Source organism: Saccopteryx leptura, chromosome 3 (genome assembly GCF_036850995.1).
Source record: "Saccopteryx leptura isolate mSacLep1 chromosome 3, mSacLep1_pri_phased_curated, whole genome shotgun sequence".
Lineage (NCBI taxonomy): Eukaryota > Metazoa > Chordata > Mammalia > Chiroptera > Emballonuridae > Saccopteryx > Saccopteryx leptura.
In genome coordinates, this window is record NC_089505.1 from 123134944 (window position 1) to 123155934 (window position 20991).

The 20991-nt window shown below is 50.6% G+C and overlaps 2 protein-coding genes across 3 annotated transcripts in view; both read right to left on the reverse strand.

Annotated features, from left to right (window-relative positions):
• AGBL4 (AGBL carboxypeptidase 4) overlaps nucleotides 1-20991 on the reverse strand; it is a 1215313-nt gene that overhangs the window by 193777 nt on the left and 1000545 nt on the right. The gene's annotated exons all lie outside the window — the stretch shown is intronic.
• BEND5 (BEN domain containing 5) overlaps nucleotides 2185-20991 on the reverse strand; it is a 52393-nt gene continuing 33586 nt past the window's right edge. For both annotated transcript variants that reach the window (XM_066376226.1, XM_066376225.1), the window contains 3 exons: nucleotides 17554-17702; nucleotides 11518-11731; nucleotides 2185-2719 (listed from right to left, as the gene is read on the reverse strand). In XM_066376226.1, coding sequence (XP_066232323.1) covers nucleotides 2562-2719; nucleotides 11518-11731; nucleotides 17554-17702 — 521 coding nt within the window. In that variant the 3' untranslated portion in view covers nucleotides 2185-2561. The remainder of the gene's footprint in view (nucleotides 2720-11517; nucleotides 11732-17553; nucleotides 17703-20991) is intronic.

Sequence of the window (20991 nt, forward strand, 5' to 3'; positions counted from 1 at the left end):
TAGGAAACCCTTTTCTAATACAAAAATGCTCTTGAGTTTCGCGAATATATTTAAATGTTATAAAACTCTGAATCCTTATAAATAGTAGGACTATTATTTCCAGTCCTTCCAAATGGCTTCAGTTAATGAGAATGGTTTCCATGGACTGATTCCTCAGGCCGGGTCTCTCCTTAGCATTCTCTGAGATGACCACAGCTTGGTTCTCAGCCCAGACCATCGTACCCCACTCGTCCTCAAGGGAAGAGCTGAGAGGGCAGATTTGGCACAGACTTGGAATCTGACCCAGCTCCAAAGCTGACAGCTCTGGGACCTTGGCCAAGACATGATTTAACCTTTGCTCAACCTGTTTCCTCATGTGTGTGGGTGTCAGAACAATGGCCTTGCCCTCGTACCACAGCCACAGGTCTAGGTGAACAACAGGTGCTCAGGAACCTCTCAGTCGGAGTGTGTGACACGCAATCATTCCCCGTCACGATCGGCTCTTAGGTCCTCTCTTGTCACACACACTTCTGACTGCATCCTGCCTTATCAGCCATGGATTACTAACATGCACGTGTCTCTTTAAGACTCACATGAGCCCTTTCTCCAGGGGTCACCCGGGTTACTGTTCACAACAAGCCCGAGAAATGGGACCGTGATTTCCGCTCTAGAGGAAACGAGCCCCAGAGAGGTCAGGCAACTTTCCCAGAAGTGATTTAAGTCAAGATTTGAACTCTGATCCCAACGTATTTCACAATCTCATTCCGTCCCTAATATATGCATTGTATATGACACAAAGCGCTTTCGCAAGTCACAGCATCTTTTAAATACAGATTGACATGCTACTTCCCCTACTCATCCAAAAGCCCTATACCATGTCATGCTGCGTTAGATTTTCACCACTTAGGGAGCAGTGGAGTTCCAGCGTGACGCCTACTCTCTTCCAGGCGTGCATGCGTTCCATACTGCTCATGCTGGAGCTGCCCCAGGCCATTGAAACGAACTCATCTTAATAACAAGAATTTATTGAACTACTGTCACTGACCTTACTGACCCCATGAAATGAGTTCACCCATGTGAAACACTTAGAAAAATCTCGGCACATGTTAAGTATCTGTGGTTGCTGCCATTATTATTATGTAATTATCCATACAGCCTATGGCATAGGCCTTATTTTCCTCTTTATACTGATAAGGACCCTCAGAAGTCAAGTGACTGATTGGTCCAAGATCACAGGGCTAGTTTAGGGAGAGCTGGGAAAATACCATAAAAGGAAACTCATATCTATACATCCTATTAGCAAGCATATAGTATTTCCTCGTATACAGGATTATTTTATTTACTAGAATAGAGTTCCTCAAAGAGGCAGACACCTCCCCTTCTTACCCTAGTGACCCTGAGCTTCTGCTCACAGACCACCAATGGTTTAATGGTCTAGTGGATAACCCATTAGAGAAATGAGAGGCCAAAGTTTTCCAACCAATGCCTAAATGTCCGTAACCAGAAATTAGCATAATAACGATCGCCGATATTTATTAAGCCACACACACACACACACACACACCCCTCATGGCAACTCTGCAAGGTAGATATTATCCCCTTCTTATGGAACAGAGTGGAGGTAGGTTAAGCCCAGAGCAGTAGGGGAGTGAGGCGTGGAACCAGCGCTCAGCCCCAGACCCTTGCTATGTCAATACACCGTGCTGACTCTACAGGCAGTACAAGAAGTGCAAACCAATAGGAAGATCAAATGTGGTTGGCCGCACTGCAAGCCAGGCACCTTCCAGACTCAGTTACTGAACGAGATAAAAATTATGTAACTTGAAAAATCATCTGAGACACAAGATAAGAGAAACAAACTGACAGCAGGTGACCTGCCCTGACTTCCTGACCTGGTAACCCTGGACCACATCTAACATCACTGTGCACCGCCCCCAACAGCCCGTTGCAAAGATTGACTCGAATTATCAGGGAAGCTGAAGCTCTGGTCGCCCTGAGTGAGAAAGGTGACCGGTCTTAGGTCTGTCCTGTGAAGTAGGAGAAAGTAATCTGCTTCTGAGATGGCCCATCAGCCCTGCCGTCCACAACCACATCCCTTAGGCATCTTCCCTCCCTCAGCCTGAATGTTCCGCCCCTTAAAGGACACTGGCCACCTCCACTGTGTCCTTAATATCCTTAAATAAATGAGGATAATGACTGTCTATATCAAAGAATTAATGGAGTTTTATTATAGAACAAAATAGAGAAACAGAGATAGAAGTCCTTGAATGGTAAAAATATCAGTTCAAATTCTGGGTCGAGTGATAGGCAAGCCAGAGACACTTTATCCCCCAATGGAAAGACAATCTTGTCCCCATCCCCGGAATGACACTGGCGCCAGGTCGCTGCCCGAGTCTCAGCAAATCCATCCGTCTTCTTTGAAGTGGGAAGTCCGATTTCAGAACGAGCGCTGACCCCAGGACCCTCCTGGCTCCCTGCCCGAACACCACCACGCACCATGGGATCTGAGCCGGACGGCACTGTCGCCCGCGAATCACGCGCCGCGCGAGGAAAACGAGAAGGCTTTATGAAAAATCCAAAGTTTATTGCAAGTTGTACTTTGCTTCCCTTCGTTCTTCGTTTTTACAGGATTTATTGATATCCATGATTTTTTCACAGATGTACTTGTTGACTTTGGAGAGTCTCTGTGCAATTTCAGTTTCGTCCACAGTTTCTTGTGCTATTCTGTCATATAAACACTCTGGACGGGAAAGGAAACAAGAAGGCCAAGGATTAATGGCGAATTTGCATACAGATCTTTTTTTGGGGGGAGGGATGTGCCTCCTGACATACCTCCCAAATTCCAACTCACTCATCTGGCACAGTGATCTTTTCAAATTTTCATCACAAAACGTACATAGAAAAGAGTACATAGTGTGTATTTACCCTTTAAAAATAATGATGAAACACCCATTTGCCTACTGCCCAGCGTAACAGGACATCCCCGTTCCCTCTGAAGCCCAGGACGTCCCTCCCCCAGCCCTTCCTCTCCTCACCCTCAAAAGGAGTAACCTCTCTCCAGAATTTCTGCATATATAACTTCAATAACACGTTGTTTCTTTTTCCCTGTTCTTTTTTCTAACTTTTTTTTTTTAATGCCCATACTTTATAAAGCTCTGATTCTCTTCTTTTCACTCGCCATTACAGTTCTGAAATGCACCCCTGTTCAAGTGTGTAGCTGCAGGCCATTCACTCTCACTGAGGAGCGGTGCTCTCCTGTGTGACCATCCCACAGTATGCCGACCCACTTTACTGTCCATGGGCACACGGGCTGGCTGCTTCCGGTGTCCTGCAGGTACAGACACCCTGGCGCGTGTCTCCTGGGGCGCCAGGGCAGGAGACCCTCCCGTACGGCCTGGGAGTGGGACTGCTGACGCATTCGACTTTACAGGGGATGCCCAGTGGACTGTTTCCCAAAGCGGTCCTGCTGACTGGCGCTCCTAACAGCAGTGTGGACGAGGACTGGTTGCCCCATCTCTTCTACGGCACCTGACAGCCTTAGATTACCAAGGTTTTGACAACCTGGTGGGTGTGAAGTGGTGTCTGGTTGTGGTGATGACTAATGAGGCTGAGGACAGCCACTGGGACTGCGCCCGCCCTTTGTGCCCGCCCTTTGCCAAGATGAAGGAGAGAGCCCCAGATGCGCCCTGGAGCCTGGCAGCCCTCCTCCTAGCCTGGGGCCTGGGGCAGCCATTGCCCTAGATTCCGACCTCACAAACAGGGATAACAAACCCACTGTGCATGTTTTTAAAGGCTGCCTTGAGGTGTCTGAGATAAACTTTTTGCAAACCTTCTTCAAACTGTAAGGAACACTACACCTATATGGGGCTGTTCCAGTTATTTTATTTACTTATTTATGTATTTATGTGACAGACACAGGGAGAGAAAGAGAGAGAGGGACAGACAGACAGGAACGGAGAGAGATGAGAAGCATCAACTCTTCTCTGCAGCTCTTTTTTCTCCTTAGTTGTTCATTGATTGCTTTCTCACATGTGCCCTGACTGGGGGTCCATAGCAGAACGAGTGGCTCCTTGCTCAGGCCAGCGACCCTGGGCTCATCAAGCTGGTGAACCTTGCTCAAGCCAGATGAGCCTGTGCTCAAGCTGGCGACCTCAGGGTCTCGAACCTGGGTCCTCCGCATCCCAGCCCAATGCTCTATCCACTGCACCACCGCCTGGACAGGCAAGTTATTTTTAATGTATATACAACTGTTCACTCCCAGCAGCTAGCATGGTGTTTGGCGGAGGCCAAGATTAAGTAAATATTTGTTAAATGAATGAATAACTTAATGTTTTTCCAGCAAAACCTGAGGGGGCATTAAAATTCTAGACATAAGAGGGCTGGGGAATGTATCACTAGGGTATGTCATTGTGGGCAAAACCTTTAACTTCCTTGAACCTACGCTTCCTCACCTATCACCTATAATTCAGGAATGACAACCCCATCTCAAGGAATGCAACGGGAGATAAACAGAATCTTATGTACAAGGCCAGCCCACAGCAGGTAACCCGGTTAGAGATGCAGCATGCCAATGCTAGAAGGGTCACAGAGACTGACTGGGCCAACCCCCGCCCTCCCACGTGAGGAGCCTGCGGCCTGGAGAAAGGAAGGAAGGGTGGGCAGGATCCACTGCTACCCCCGAGCCCCCACTCTGAGCCTTTCTTTTCTGGGCGAGCGGCCAGCCTGCCCCCTGGGCCATTCCTGCTACAGGTGCACGTGCTGTAGGTGTTCTTTCTCTGGGGCACCCCTTCCTCCCCACCCAGAAGGGATCTGCACAGAGAACCCTTTGAGAGCTTTTAACTGACCTCCACTACTTCCTCACCACTCCCAAGCCCAATAATCTTCCCTGCATCTTGTCTTGGCCTTTCCACAGGAGCTGAGAGAAGGGAGGGGCCCTGTCTCCCTCCAGTCCGACCTCTGCTGTTATCCATCTGCAAGCTCCCCGCACCCCACCCCCTCGCTCCAGGCTGCCCAACAGTCAGTTCACTCTTTGCTTCCCAGATTACAGTGGCCCCTCCTCCACCTGCCTGAACCCTATTCGTTCTTCCTGGTGCAGCCTTTTTGGAACCTACCAGAGTGAGTTAGAGGACTGCACTCTGTGCTCCCACACTCACCTGGGCCTTTCTCTGGCAAAGCATTGATTACAGTCTATTTAAACTGCAACCACACCGTCTTCCCTACGGAATGGAACACGTGGGCATTCCCTCTCCAGCCCTGGGCAAGAAGAAAGCGGACACTCACGGTGACTTTGCTCGGACCCAGAGCCCATGAGGGAGACACCCTGTGCTGAGAACTGCTCTGAGATTCAGGTGTTTGGCCCCAAACCTTGTTGCTGTGCAACCGCGAGTGGGACCGTCTCCAGGTCTCCGTTTCACTAGCTAGGAAAGCAGCATGTCAGAGCAGATAATCCAGGGACACCCTCCCAGCTCTAAGTCTCCAGAAGGTAGTGAGGGTGGTGAAGGCACAAAGGAGAGAGAAGAGGGGAAAGGAGAGTGGGAACGCTGGCCCTCAGAGCCCCTGGTGTGAGCTGGAGAAGACACAGAGGAGAAAGGTGCAAACGGAGGGAGGTTCTCAGAGGCCTCCACCGCCGGCCACTCACTCGTTTCCTGGGGGCGGGGGCACTGAACAGCCCCTCGGGGTGATGAAAAGGCCTTTGTGAGACTCTAGATATTAATTATCTGCAGTTGCCAGGAATGTCTCCCTCTGCGAGGGAGCATTTGAGATTATTGCTTAATTAACAAGGTTTATAACGGTGCTAATGTGTCCTATTAAAAAAGTTATAAAAATTAACCAGAACTCAATGCTGGGGCTCATTTGGAAAACTCAGACACTCTGCCAAAGGTCACTTGACCTTAATAAGGTTTTCACTGCCATTCTAGAGCTCGCCTGTCGTTAAAGTGAGCCTGTTCCCCAGTCCACCTGCTTTCCTCTTTCCAAAGCAGCGTCTGTGTTAACCCCATCCCCCTGCTATCCGGGAAGAAATGATTTTAAAATCAGAGCAGAGAAAATTCTCACCAACCCTGTGAGTGTCAGGGCTCCTGCCATTTCCACACGGCAAAGGCGGCTGGATGTGACGGAGCCAAACAGAATAAACATAAACAATCTCCATCCAGCAGACAGCCTGCACGGAGAGCCAGGCACATGCAATCCGGAAGAGTGCAGGTAATAAGGCCAAAAGGGTGAGTGTGCGGTGGGAGGGGAGGCAGACTGCAAACCTGCCTGGTTGTAGTAAATAAATAAATGAACGCTGTTTTAGTAAGACAGGAAACCTGTGGAGACAAGGGGAGCCTGCAGGCGCAGTTCTGCTTGGCTCTGATCTCACCAGTTGTAAGTATGGCCTTGGGCAAGTCAGTCTCCTCATTCCCTTGCGTGGCTAGCAAGTATGGGCTCAACGGGGTTGCTAGACCAGGCTCCCGGGGCGCACAGACACGGTAAGAAGGGTAACAGGTAGGCACGAAGCGCTCTGGAGGAAGCGGGCAGGGAAGGCTTTCAGAAGGAAGGTTCCCCTAGTAGGCAGATCTGGGCTGAGAGTGCCAGGAGCCCAGCAGAGCAGCAGAGGGAAGGGTGGAGAGTGTGACCTGCATTCTGGGCCCTGAGAAGCACTTGCCAGTTCCCTAATGTGCGAGGGAACCACGTCTGTTCAGACAGCACAGTAGTTCAGATGGCAAGAACTTGAGTTCAAGGGAACACTGCTGAAGATCACGTGAGAGCTACAGCCAGGGGCCAGATCACGATGGTGCTTCTAGGACAGACGAAGAAGCTTACCCTTTAATAATGGGTACCATGGGCTGGCTATGGCAGGGGGATGGTAATGAGATCATATTTTTGTTTCGGAAAGACCACGCAGTTACATAAAGAAGAGAAGAGTCTAGAAGCAGCTGGAGCGGTGCAGGAGCAATGGTGCGGCTGGGCTACGAGCAAGGAAGTGGGATGGAGAGGACGGATGAAGAGGTATTCGGGGGCAGAGCAGATGGGGAGTGAGGCAGGTGGAGGAATCACGGATGAGACATCTCTGGGTCCCTGGCTGGTGGCGCCATTCACCAAGACAGGGGGCACAGAAGGGGCAGAGGTGTTGGGGAAAGAACTAGAAGAAAGCAGGGGGTGGGGCCATTTTCCAACATCATGAGGACATTCAGAAGGACACGACCTGTGGGCACCTGCACGGACAGTCAGCCAGGAGCTCGGAAGTGTGAATGGAAGTCAAATATAGATTCAGGAAACATCCTTCATTAAGTCAACAAATATTTATTGAGCACTTATCACATATTAGCCCTCAATAAGGTGCTCATAAAGCTTATATTCTAGTGGGTGTGGAGAGAAGGATGATTATCAAGCAAAGAAACAAACAGGAAATACCATGCAGAAATTTTAGTTAGGGATAGGTGACAGAGCAGAGGAAAGGCTCCCTTAGATGGGGCAATGGGGAGGGATTCCCTGAGTGACAGGAAGGCAGGATGATTGGACTGGAGGGAGGGCACTGCTGGGTGGGGTCAGGAAGGAATGGGGAGTGTGCTGGGAGACAAGGTCAGAGGGGTCACCAGAGGCCAGATCCCCAGGCACCTGCCAGAATCAGGAGTCTGGATTTCAGCCCAAGACCAGTGAGGGCCCTGGGGGCAGCAGGCCTGAGCTCAGCTGAGAAAAGCTCTGTAGACTGAGAGAGAAGAGGGTTGGGGGCCCGGTAGGGGGCAGCAGAAGGGGAGCCAGACAGGCAGGAGGAAGTGCTGAGCGAGCAGGATGGGTTTCCCAGCAGAGGAGGAGCAGTCATGCCCCACAGTGCCGGGCGGGGATGGGAAACAGTGTCCTGGGGTATGTGAGGGGAGTCCTTGGGAAACCTGGTGGGAACAGAATCTGGGCGGGCGGGGCTGAGCCTGGAAGCCCGAGGGCAGGGAAGCGACCAGCGACACAGGCAGTGAGATGGATAACTGCGAGAAACGCAGGTGCGAAAAGGAAGAGAGACATGGCAGCAGCAGTCTCTCGGGAGTGTTTTGTTTGTTTTGTAAGAAATGAGTCATCTTAGTGCATTTAAATGGTGCTGGGAAGGAACCAGCAGAACGGGAACATGACTGGAGGAGCAGGTACTCAGCAGGGCAGGTGGGCTGGGACCCAGACAAAGAGAATGGCCAGTACATGACTGGAGGAGCAGGTACTCAGCAGGGCAGGTGGGCTGGGACCCAGACAAAGAGAATGGCCAGTACATGACTGGAGGAACAGGTACTCAGCAGGGCAGGTGGCTGGGACCCAGACAAAGAGAATGACCAGTACATGACTGGAGGAACAGGTACTCAGCAGGGCAGGTGGGCTGGGACCCAGACAAAGAGAATGGCCAGTACATGACTGGAGGAACAGGTACTCAGCAGGGCAGGTGGGCTGGGACCCAGACAAAGAGAATGGCCAGTACATGACTGGAGGAGCAGGTACTCAGCAGGGCAGGTGGGCTGGGACCCAGACAAAGAGAATGGCCAGTACCAAATAAGAGAAGCAAAGTCTTCCTTTGGGACATGAGGCAGAAGAATGTGGAACCCAGTTTAGCCTGCAGGTGGAGCCATTCAGAGCTGTGGGAGTTCCTTTCTTGTCCCTGTGAAGGGAGAGACAGGGTCATCTTCTGAGAAAAGAGTGAGGCACGGACTACCGTGTTTGAGAAGAGTGGAGAAGCTTGGAAAGAGGGGGAGTGGATCAAAGAGAGGACGGGGTGGGGGAGCTGGTGGGTGGACTGGAAGACAGTGAAGCTAGAATGGCCCCAAGCCATACAGCTGAGGTGCTTTCTTCTAGATTTTTCTGTACACTGGGGATCAGGTTAGCTGCATAGAACATCATCTTCATAGGGTTTAAAGAAAGTAAAAAATGTCTGTTTGGTCTACTGGGTAGCCAGGACAAGGACTGCAATTCTGGCTTTGCAGAGGGAGACCCCAGGCTTCTGCTCGGTGCTGACACTGCACTAGACTAGCAAAAAAATAAATTTGATAGGAACCAGGGAAATCTCAAAGTAAACCAAGCAGAGCCGGGGCTCCACCCAGGCTCTGGTACCAGGTTCCAAGTTCTGTTTCCCATCACACTGCGCTGGGAGCCGACAGGAAAAGGGCCGGAAACCTGGAAAGCACCGAGCAGCTGTGAACTTCAAGATGTGACCATCAGGAGGTCACACTGAGTCCATAGAGGCAGCTCTTGTCAAGAAAGGTTGATAACTTTTCACACCTCAAACATCACTATTTCCAAACTATAATCCCAGATGGCCCTCTCCGCTGTCTCCAGAGGTGAGGAAACTGAGACATGCAGGGAGAGTGACTCACAAGAAACCCCGCCAAGAGTCAGTCAGGGGACCGGCTCGCAGGGCTGCGTCCCACCAGTGCGGCCCTCATTTACTGCGCTCCTACTGTGTGCAGGGCCCATGCTAGGCAGTGGGGATGACTCCCAGAGGGCCAGACAAGCGCCCGAGGCAGACACACAGCAGGTGACTTTACACCGCGTGGCAGGTGGTGGGGCAGTCAGTCGTCCAAGGGCGCCCGGGACCTGCTGAGTCACATCCCAACATGTGTAACAGAATCAGAAGTCGACCCCTATCAGGCGGGCCAGGGCTGCCTCCCCAGAAAGGCCCTTTTCTCAGGGTGATCTTCCAAATTAACCTCCACCATTTCAGACAGTGGGCTGACTAAAGGTTACCTCTGATTGTTTAAAAATAAGTGGCTGTCTAAATCGATTAACTGTGAGCCCGCCAGGCAAGGGAGGTAGCTGGCTATGGCAGCACAGCCCCAGACCAGAGCCTAGGGCTCTGGGTTAGAATCCAGACTGAAAGCTTGTGGCTGTGACCTCAGGCTGCTCACCTAATTTGGCTGTGTCCTGCCACCTTGACCTCCAAAACAGACCCAAATCTGGCCTTTCTTCTCCCCCTCGCTGCTATAACCTCAGTCCACGCTACCAGCATCTCTCCCCGAGACCACGGCCCCAGCCTCCTAACCGACATCCTGTTTGGTTACTGCATGATTTGAAGACTTCTGTTGCTTTCCTTCTGTAAGCACAGTAAGTCCAGGCTGCTTACTGGGGCCTCCACGGCCCCACGAGACTGGCTCTCGCCCCTCACTCATGACTTAGAGCTGCCACTCCACGGCCCGGCCCCAGCTCCCATCACTCCAAACAGGCCCGCTCCAGCCACCCCTGGTGACACAGCTCTCTTCACCCTACCCTGTCACGGGGTGATGCTTCACAGCCTTCACCAGTATCTGACGTTACCTGCCTCATTCAGGAACATGTTTGTCATCTGCCCCAAACCTGGCATGAGGCCTGTTCAAACTGTGTGTGGTGACTGACTGAGCCCCGCTTTCTTCCTCAAAACAAGGCAGCAGGGCCCTTAGCGACCAGTGCTTAGAAACAGCTTCCAAAGCCGGCTCTCTGGGCTGGGACCTGGGCAAGTTAATGAACAGCCCCGGGCCTCAGCTGCCTCAGCTGCGACAGGGTAGTGATGGTGGCCGGCAGCAGGGGTGTTATGAGGACTAAATAAGTTAATACACGGAAGAGTATTTTTAAAACAGAATCATCAAAACAAAACAAAACAAAACAAATAAACCAACAAAACTCAGAATCTGAACCATAGTAAACGCTCAGGAAAATTAGTGACTGCTGGGGTGTTCTCTCTGCTCGCGTGTACTTCCCTGCCTGTCTCTGTACACTGTATTATCTGTACAGTAAGGAGCTGTTCTTATCTCCATCTTCCCCAGGAGGCTCTGCCTGGTCCCTCTGTGCCCTCAGGACCCAGCCGAGGGCCTGTTGGAGAATAAGCTCAGAGACTGGATGGAGAGAGGGTGGGAGAGACAGAGGAAACGGGAGACAGGGAGGAAGGAGGGAAGAGGAGGAAGGAGGGAGGGGGGGAGAGAGGGAGGGAGGGAGAATGGGAGGGAGGAGGGAGGAAGAGAGAAAACTCAAAGTGACCAGGATATAGCTATATCTTTAGGGCCATAAACGGTACCCTGTCTCTTTGCCTTCCCCTAACCCCTCCCAAACACCAGAAAAGAAGCTCGAACCACTAACCCTCAGCTGATCTTCATCTCATTACCTGCTTCGGACATGAAGCTAGGACTCCCGTGTCCCCCAGCCTTGACCTCCCTCTCTCTGTCCCCAGCAGCCCTCCCTTCCCATCTCCAGGCCTTAGTTCCAGACGCTTCTGCCTCCAGAAGTACCACCTCTCTTTACACGGTGGCATCTCATGTCTGACGGGTCCTTTAAGGCCCAATTCGGTGACCCCCTTCCCCAGGACCTGACTCCCCTAGCACGCCATCTGTCCCTCTCCCGTGCCCGCTCTGTGCACGGTACTCATGCCCACAGTTCGTCTGCTCTGGTAAATGTGTTCTCTGCTGAAGGGACACGGTCCATGGCTGCTCCTGGGTCCCATGCCCAGCCTGGGGCCTGGCACAGAGAGGAAGTGCGTGCTGACCAGCACTGTGCGTGACGCCTCCTGAGCAGAGCACAGGACAGCAGGCCGGCCATTGTGCAGCCTCCGCCACGACCTACCTCTGACGATGCTGAGTTTGTGAGGCGAGAGGGGTGGCTTGGGGACTGCATCTTTCTTTTTTTTTGTGGCGACTCCTGTGACGCTTCTGTTTTTCAGAACATCTGTTCCCCAGATCATGACTGCCAAGTTCTTCGTGTACTTGGAATCTCCTTGGGTTACTTGTAGCTGGTGCCATTTCTCCTCATCAACCCAAATCCCGCTTCCCAGATGGACCTGGAAGGGATAAGGACACACAGGCACCTGTTTAGTGGACAGGGTAGCAGTCGGAAACTTCTCTTGTCCTTTAAAAGACATTCCTCCATAACTATAAGGGATTCGTTCCATAAATGCTAAATCAACTTTCTTTAAGGGAAAATAATACTCATTTACCAAATACCAAGCCTTGTTCTAATGCTTTCTACCCACTGCCTCTATCTTCTTGGCAACCCTGGGAGGAAGGTGTTGCAACTCTGTTACCATTTCAGATGGAAACACCAGGCTGAGGAAAGGAAAACAGCCTGCCAAAAGCCACGCAGTGATGACGCTGCGGACCTGGAGTTCTAAACAACGCTCACGTTATCACTAGGCTGCTCAGAACCTGACCGAACTTCAGGAACACATCTGTTTAAGTCCTTTCTCTGCTATACTTTAGAAAGACCTCTCCCCTTTTAATGCAAACATCCTGGGACTCACATGCTCCAGTACAATGGCTCTCTACGCAGCTGCACACGGGGTCACCTGGCGTGCTATTAAAATGGCTGGTGCCGGGGCCCCATCCCAGAAGTTCTGATTTATTTCATCTGGGTGGGGCCTGGGTACCAGGATGGTTTGAAGCTCCTGAGATCATCTCAGTGTACAGCCAGGTCTGAAAGCCACGGCCAGATGGGGTGGAGAGGGCTGCTCCCCGGCTCCGGTGGCTGTGCTGGTCCTCTCCCGTCTCCGTGGACTTGCATGGGAAGAGGTGGGTTTTTACCTTTTAGCTCCTTCTGGTTCAGAACGCTGAAGATTTGAAATTAAACACAACCATGGTGCCCAGTCTGACTGGATGGTACACAGAACAGAACGCCACCCACGCTTCCTGCAAAGGAAGCCCTCAGAGAGTCCCAGCACAGAGCCAACAGGTGCTGCAGACCCAGAACGCTCTGGCAATGAGCTACAAGCTTTGAAACTTTCTCCCCTTCCTGGCTTTTCTGACAACTCAAAAAACATTTGCTGGCATTAACCATCAAGAAAGAAGAGTTGGACTCTGCCATTACTATTTATGTTGTGTTTCTGCTGAGTCTATGGAGGGTGAATAGGCCTCTGTGGGCGTGGAGGGGAGACAGCCACTAATAAGCTAAACTTTTGAGGGGGGATGAAAAGGCTCTGCCAAAGGTCCCTGTCCTCAGAAGGACCTGCAGGTCACCAAGGGGGCACAGCCAGCAGGCGTCTCGGGAGAAGTCCTGGTCTGACAGGCTGCACACACACCCATCGTTTAAAGATGATTCAAGATCTTTTACTGAAGCTCGGCTTGGGAAGAAAGGTGGGTGCTATACAGTGGGCAGACAGGTCGGCCAACAACACGTCTTCCTTCCCCAATTACTCAGGCTTTTCAACCATTAAAAAAAAAAAGCAGCACACTCCATCCAAGGATGTCAGTAAGCAAACCATCCACCTGCCACATCTCATTTCTTCCTTTTGTTCAAAGGATCAATCAGACCTCTGCAGGCATGACGTCAGATAACCAGACCCATCTGGCCTCCCTGTGCTGTGCGCTTCCGGACCGCAAATCCATGTCCACGGCTTGAGAAGACCAGCAGCCCCAGAGGGAGAGGTACCGCCTGGGGCTGGCTGGGCAGCACCCACCCCAGGTCCAGTCTGGCCTTTCTCTGCAGTCTGACCTGCAGGTGGGCAGTCTGTGTGCCAGGTCAGGCATGCTGGGGTCAGTGCCCTGCTGCTCACTGCTGGACCCCAAGTCGCCCAGCCCCACACAAGCTTCCAGAAACGGGGGGGGGGGGGATCAAGGAATTTGAATTAGATTAACTTCAGAATCAGGAAACCATTGAGATGGAAGACAACCGGTTTTACAAAGGCCTCTGTTTCTTTTCTACCATGGGCCTCACTTTCCTATACTCTTTTAATTATATTGGTGAAAGAGGCACCTGAAACCTGTATAATTAATTATGTTAACTACTGTCACCCTAATAAATTCGATAAAGAAAAAGAGAAAGATGACAGTCATTTTAGCCAGAGTTCCATAAGAGAAGAGGGCACTAACATTTTTTGAGCACTTCTAATGAGCCAAGTATTGTATCTTCAATTTATTTATCCTCATAATGAACTTGAGACAAAAATAGAAATGATTCCCATTTCACAGACATGAACAGAGATTCAGGGGACTAAATTATTTTTCCTAAGACACACTATCAATAAACTTTAGACTCAAGATTCAAACCCACACCTGTCTGCCCCTGACGCCCACGGTCTCCCGGCTTCGCGTTGCGGGCTGTGTCACAGCAGAAACAGCAGATCCATCCATGTTCAAGCAGTTTCCCTCTGTGCCTGCTGGGTCACTTCCCTGGCCAGCACAGTGCCGCCCACCACTGCGGACAGGGAACCCGGGGACACAGCCACAGGCTGGCCTTCCTGCCTCCACCCCACCCTGCTGGGTCACTTCCCTGGCCAGCACAGTGCCGCCCACCACTGCGGACAGGGAACCCGGGGATATAGCCACAGGCTGGCCTTCCTGCCTCCACCCCACCCTGGAAACTGCCGGACTCGACTCCCTACAACATGGCTTTCCTTCTTTGACTGCATGAATTCCACAGTCTTTCACAAAGTCTGCAAAAGACAGAGTTTCACCTCAACCCTCTGGAATCCAGAATGGCTCCTTATTCCCTGTCACATGAACTCCGGCCCCCTCCGTTGGCCTTAAGGGCCCTGTAAATTCCCACCAGCCTCCTCACTTTACTTCCCTGCTGGGCCCCTCACTCCAGGAAGCTCCCGGGTGGGCACTGTCACTTCCTTCTAGTTCCAGTGTGTGGTGACGGTGACGGTGACGAGACGAGGGCAGGCTCTGGGGCCTCGGCCCCGGGTGCGAATCCTGACTCCTCTACCTAGCTGGCTAGGTCTCTTGGGCGAGTCACTTTACTTCACTGAGCCTTCCTTTGCTCAGCTGTGCAACACCGCCTAACCCGTAGAGGTGTTCTGAGAATTAAATGATACACGAGTGAAACGTCAGGACAATACACATCTCGTAATTGCTACTTCCTTTGCCTTCCTTGCCACACCCAAGGCTCTGCTCATGCCTTTCCCCTGCTCAGGAATGAAGGAAGGGATTGTGTCTTCTTAAGCCTGCTAATCTTTCAAGCCCCAGTCCAAAATCCAGAACACACTTCTAACTACGCCACGGCTAAATTCTATCCCTTCCGAACTTCTAGCTGAAGAAGAGTCTTGACCACCTGAATCGGCCCTTTACAGTACATCTCCGTGGGGCGAGGTCGAGGCTCTGCCTCTCCCGCCCCCTACAAAGCGATCAGAACTAGTCCGAATACAAAGTAAGAAAATGTTTCATATGTTTTAAGGGCATTGGCTTTCAGTTCTGATGAACTGCTTGCTGTGTCTTAGAGAAGAAGATACTTTCTGACGTTCACGTACAAGGCCAACTTTACAGCACAGAATGAAACGTCTCTGGGTAGGACTCATCACCGGTGCATTCTGGGCATCGGCGACAAGGGCTGCTGAGGTCAGCAAAGCTCAGGGTCACCCAGAGCTAGGCCTACCTTTCCGGGGTGCAGCAGAACAGACTGGAAAGAGCACTGGCCTGGGGACCATAGCATCTGGCCTCCTGGTCCTGCCTGCTTGCTTCTAGCTTGTTGTACCGCTTATAGACACGCCTCTTCTCTGCATGTGTGTCCCCATGCACATCATGTGTAAATCAAACTGTTCCTACTTTCATGGTCTTTGCAGCTTTCTGATTCAATGAGTTTTTGAAATAAAATATCTCAGACAAAGAAATGCAGTGCACTTTATCAAAATCAGGAAGTAAATTTTGTGGCAAGCCTTAGTCACAGAAACCACAGTCTGCTATTGGACCAAAATAGTGTCCAGGGAGGTGATTAAAAATATGATATCTGGTAAGATGAGACGTGATAAAAAAACAATGCCTTTGTGAAATGTTTTGTAGGACAAAAGTGGTCTCCTACTAGGAAACAGATCCCATTTCAACTGGAGGCTTCGCAGAGATTCAGGCTTTTGTTCAAGCAGGCGAGAGGAGGGAGGGTCAGAGATGAAGCAGAGGCGAGAGCAATGAGGGCTACTTCTGGGACGCGGGGAGGCTGCTCTGGAAGTGCCGTCCATTTCCAGGGTGCCTGCTCCCTTTCCTCTCCCTTCGTGTTATTTTTCTGCCTGACTACAAATTAGTTGCAAACAAAAGCCAGGTTAGTAACACACTGGCAACAACCAAAGAAAAACTAAAATTGGCATTTTCAAGATTTGTTGTGCAAGCCACACGTGAAAAACTGAAATGAGATTTAAAAGACCCATCTTTTTGTGAAGGAAAAGCGATACCTTTGCAAGAGGAGCCCCTGTGGTTTTCAGAAACTGCCCACCGGTTTTCGAAGCAAGACACAAATAGAGTTCTGTTAGAAGCTACTTACAGAAAAGTCTCTAGTCATTCCACAATGTGATCATGACTAAAAAAAAAAAAAAAATCAAGGAAGAAAAAATTGGGGAGCATTCACCAAACTTAGATATACTGGTTGAGTCACCAAAGTCCTGTGGGAGCACTGACCACACCCACCTGCACAGTTAGGGAAGCTGGGGCCTCAGGAAGGCAAGGACCTGCCTGAGGTCATATGGGGTAGGCTAGGGAGGGAGCTATGCTTAGAAGTCAGGCTCTGGGCTTCCCGCTCTATCTGCCAGGCCCCGTCTCCCCTGCAGAGCAGATTTTTACAGCCTGTTGACTGAAACAAGGCGATGCTGAATGGGCCTACAGCCTGGCCCATCAATCCTGCCTCTGCAGGGGAGGAAGTAGGAGATGAGGGAAAGCAGCGTATCCAGAGAGCCCTGAAGACCAACGGGTTTCGCTTCCTCAGCTTGACAACCTTTGCTTTGGCCCAGTCTGGTCAGTTGCAGAGATATCTCTGGACAACCCAAATTCAACAAGCTCGTCTTTCCCATCCACCCACTGGGGACCAAATGTGGAAGCACAGAGACCTTCTGGAGCATAAGGCAAGAGAACTGCACCTGCGCAGACGATCCTCTGGGGAGAGCGAGAGGTGAGGTCTGTAACACACCTGCGGTGGCAGAGAACATAGCTCTAAACTGAATTTGACCGGTGCCTGGATGAACGGCTCCAACAGACTTCTTCCATGACAAATGCATCTGAATGTTAGAAGGATGTCAGAACAGTTTTCTTCCTGCCCTGCTGCTACAGCATCCTGTGACTCTAAGACTGCCAAAGGCTATGCCATTGCTTTGAATTACTACTCATCGTGTTTAGGTTTTCTTTCATGGTGGCTTTTCCCCAAGGGTCTAAGAGAAAAGCGGGACAGGTACAGGCGGTCCTAGCACAGCGGGCTAAGACTGCCAAGCAGTCAGCTCACAAGGGGCTTAGGGACAAGGAGAAAGTCTCATTCACCTCTGTCCCCCTGGTATCTAGCACAGGCTTGGGACACATGGATTCTTCATAAATGGTGAATGGATATATGTCAACTTGTTATCTGTGAACCAGTTCATTTTTTGTTCACTTTAGAAATTTTATGCATCTGGTTTTCATAGAAGGGTAGGACAGTTTTCACCAAACTATCAATTTTCCAATCTTTCTCACTAATGAGCTATATTCCAATGTCAGTTTAGTTTTAGTGGTTGTTGGCCCAAAGTTTAAAAAGAAATGAAGAGAAAAAGTCCCAGTGAAGGTCCACTAGCTTATACCACGTGACCTCCAGACACTGTCACTTAGGGCTGGGCCCGGAGGCTGACCGGTCGGGCTGGGTCTCAGGAAGCCCCACGTGCTCTCCACTTCGCTCTGACTAACAGACACTTGCAGGGAATCGAGATTGAGCTTGAAACACTACCTTGCCATTGTCTAGGATATACTTGTCCATGACCGGTGCAGGAGCGGGGTAATAGGACGACGTATTTGCTTCCTCACTGAAAGTGCTCCGTAACTCCGGCTCGGGCTCGAGACATTCTGACTTTACTTTTTCCAAGTCAATGGCGGGACCTAGGCAGTTAAGAAAAGAGATCTGTCTAGAACTCCAAGGAAAATAAAATGCAAATATTTTTACTATGCATCTATCAGTACACAGTGGCACAAAATATATATATATATATATGTGTATCTATACACTAGCTTATTTTTGTCCGTTGGACTACACTTAAACCCAGGCTTGAAAAATCATATGAGGTATGAATGTCACAAGCAGAAAGTTGGAAAATGGAAAGACAAGAATGGACTAGACTCTAAGCACAAATGAGAAACAGTCTTCTAGGGTGCCGCTGTCTGAATGGAAATGCAGAGGATTGGACTTCTTGCACAGGAAAGAGGCCCTGCTAAGACCGGGTGGAGAAATGGTGCAATTACTACAATATGCAAATTGTATGTTTGCCCAGACCCCATCTCTTCAGCCTGGAGTGGAACAGGCCCCAGCAGAGGAACAGAGGTAAGTAAAAAGCAGAAGTGCAAAGGCCTCCCCCTCCTCAAGACCCAGTATCTAGACAGGAGCATTTCAACCAAGAAATTAAAACACAATACAGATTAGGCCCCTGATTGCCTGATCCAGCAGCTACCCTGATTTTTATTTTAATGCAATCAACACAAATTACGTGCAGATTAAACAATGAAAAAAGGCTAGATAAATGATGGTGGTTTCTATGGGGGATATTTTTTTTCTTCATTAGCCTGTAAAAATGATGGACAATTTTTAAAATCACCCATCATGTCTTGATTACCAAAGGGCAGAGAAACAGGATGAAAATGAGTAAATAAGGCTGAATGATTTGATTAACTTTTGCAGGAGAGCAACTCCAAAGGCCAATGGAGAGTTTAGCATCTTATAAATTCACCCTAGACCAGGCGTCCCCAAACTACAGCCCGTGGGCAGCATGCGGCCCCTTGAGGCCATTTATCCGGCCCCGCCGCACTTCCGGAAGGGGCACCTCTTTCATTGGTGGTCAGTGAGAGGAGCACTGTATGTGGTGGCCCTCCAATGGTCTCAGGGATAGTGAACTGGGCCCCTGTGTAAAAAGTTTGGGGACCCCTGCACCTGTCAGGAGTTGACTAGGATCAGAGGTTTTAGCTACTGCCATAGCAGGTCCCCATGGCTGTGGCATAAAACTTAAGTGACAGATGAATTTCACAGTCCAACCTTCTCTTACCTTAACCATATGGACAACTTGGTTCAGTGCTCTTTATATTCTAAAGATCTGATCAACAATCTGGTAGTGATTCTATGTTCAGGTGCCGCATCCTAGACTTGGCTGGCGGTAGGGAAGGTATTGGTAATTTTATGTTGAAATTCCTCATGACAGGGCTTCCCACAACAAGAACATCATTCCTGCCTGCAGGCAGCTGCCATTTGCAAGACAGAATCTCTGTAATCCCCATGATTTAGGCACCAGCCATGCACAAAGCTGAATGCAAGATGGTTGGGGAACAGAAAAACATGGCTCGCCTTGGTAGGGGGTTTAGATCCCATTCCTGGCTCTGCTCTGTCTTCACTGTGCATCCCCAGTGAGTGAATTGTAGATGCAGAGTGTGCGGAGTGAGGGGCTGACAGCAACCTCACTGTTCTGAAAGCATCTCCCAAGAGTGCGTTACCTGGTCAAGGGCTGGGCCTATGTCGTATTTTTCCATTGTCCCAGCACTTGGCATTAAGTGGGTGCTCTCTGAATGTTTGCTAAATGATTACAAGAATGACAACAACGAACAAATAATTCCAAAGTCTCCGAAGCAGATGCCAAAGTTCTTCCTCTCTCTGTGTAAAATCTCTAGGTTGAATTTCTGAGATACAAACACACTCAAGTGGAGTGTCTGATCTTTTCTCAGAGCAGGGAAGAATAATTACTTCCGCTTCTCCTAACTGGCACGGCTGAGTTGGCACCTGCCGTCTCTTCCTGCTTTGACTTTGAGTGACAGGAAGATGACCTGGGCTGAAAGGGGGAGGTCCATGCAGCCAGGAGCTCCCAGTCCTCTTTGGCAAGATTGTGTCCTTTCTCGAATCCCCTTTCCTTCTAAGAGAGGAAGATGTGGGACAAGAGAATGAATCCAGTTCAGTTCTGACTTCGGTCTGGTTCCTTCCCATCCATCTCTGCAATGGCTGCCAAAGAGATCTCCGCACGACCCAGTCCTTCCTTCTTCGGTTCCCCATCACCCTGGGCATGAAGTCGCACACCACACCCTCCTTACAGTCCAGAACAACCACCTCCTCTCTACCTCCGGGCTCACTTCTTATTTTCCGTACACTTCTGCTCCGGCCCCTCGCATGCTGTGCTGTCCCAGGCCCCTGCACCTTTGGGTGTACTGCTGTCTCGGCCTTGAACGCCCTCATCTGCCCGCCAAGCCCCTGCTTACACTCCAGAGTGAAGCTTAGGTGTCTCCACGGTGTGGCCTTGCTCCTATCATTACCAGGTAGGAGGTCTCTCTCTCCGAGATAAAGACTTCCAGCAAACTGTCTGCGGTCACCTGCCCACCCATTGTCCACATCAGACTGTGACGCTCTTCAAGGGCCAAGGTGTCTCTTTGCAAATTTGGCACCGAGGACAATGTCCAGCACGTCGCAGGCTCTCAGTACACTTTCCACAACACGAGAGAGAAGGGAGAGCGTTGTGGGGGAGGACGGGACTTCCACGGCTGCGGCAAAGGTTCCGAAATAAAGCCTGCTGTTGAGGTGCGGGACTTGGGGGTGGAGGGAGGGCTGGGGGGGAGGCTGTTTTCCAATGCCTGTATCCTTGTCTGCAGCCCATGAAGTTAAAATTTGGGTTGTTAAACGGAAGTTGGATACATCTAGTCAGAACGGCCAATTCAGGTGGCTATGCAGGGACACCTAGGGGCCATCAGAAGGAGCTGGGTTCTACCCCTGCTGGCCCCTCCGTGGAGCCGGGCTCCATTCCCCGTGGCCTGCCCAGCCTTCTCCACACACACACACACACACACACACACACACACACACGCACACGCACGTGCACACACACGCACACACACACACCTTTCTTGCTTCCTCATCTCTCCCCGTACCTTTCCCTCTGCCTGGATCACTCTACCCCAATGATGCTCACCTCTCCAAACTCCATCAGGAATTCAAAGCCTGACACAAATGCCACCTCCTCCATGAAGCTGACCCATCGCTTCAAATAGAGGTAAATAAATCTCTTCGCTCCTTGGCTTGGAATTTGGAGTCAGAGAGACTGGAGTTTAAAGTCTGGATTTGCCAGGGACTGTTCTGGCTGTTCAGGTGGGCCTTACGCATCCTTGGGCAGCTAAGCCCCGCCCTTTCTCTAATGTCAGAGGCACT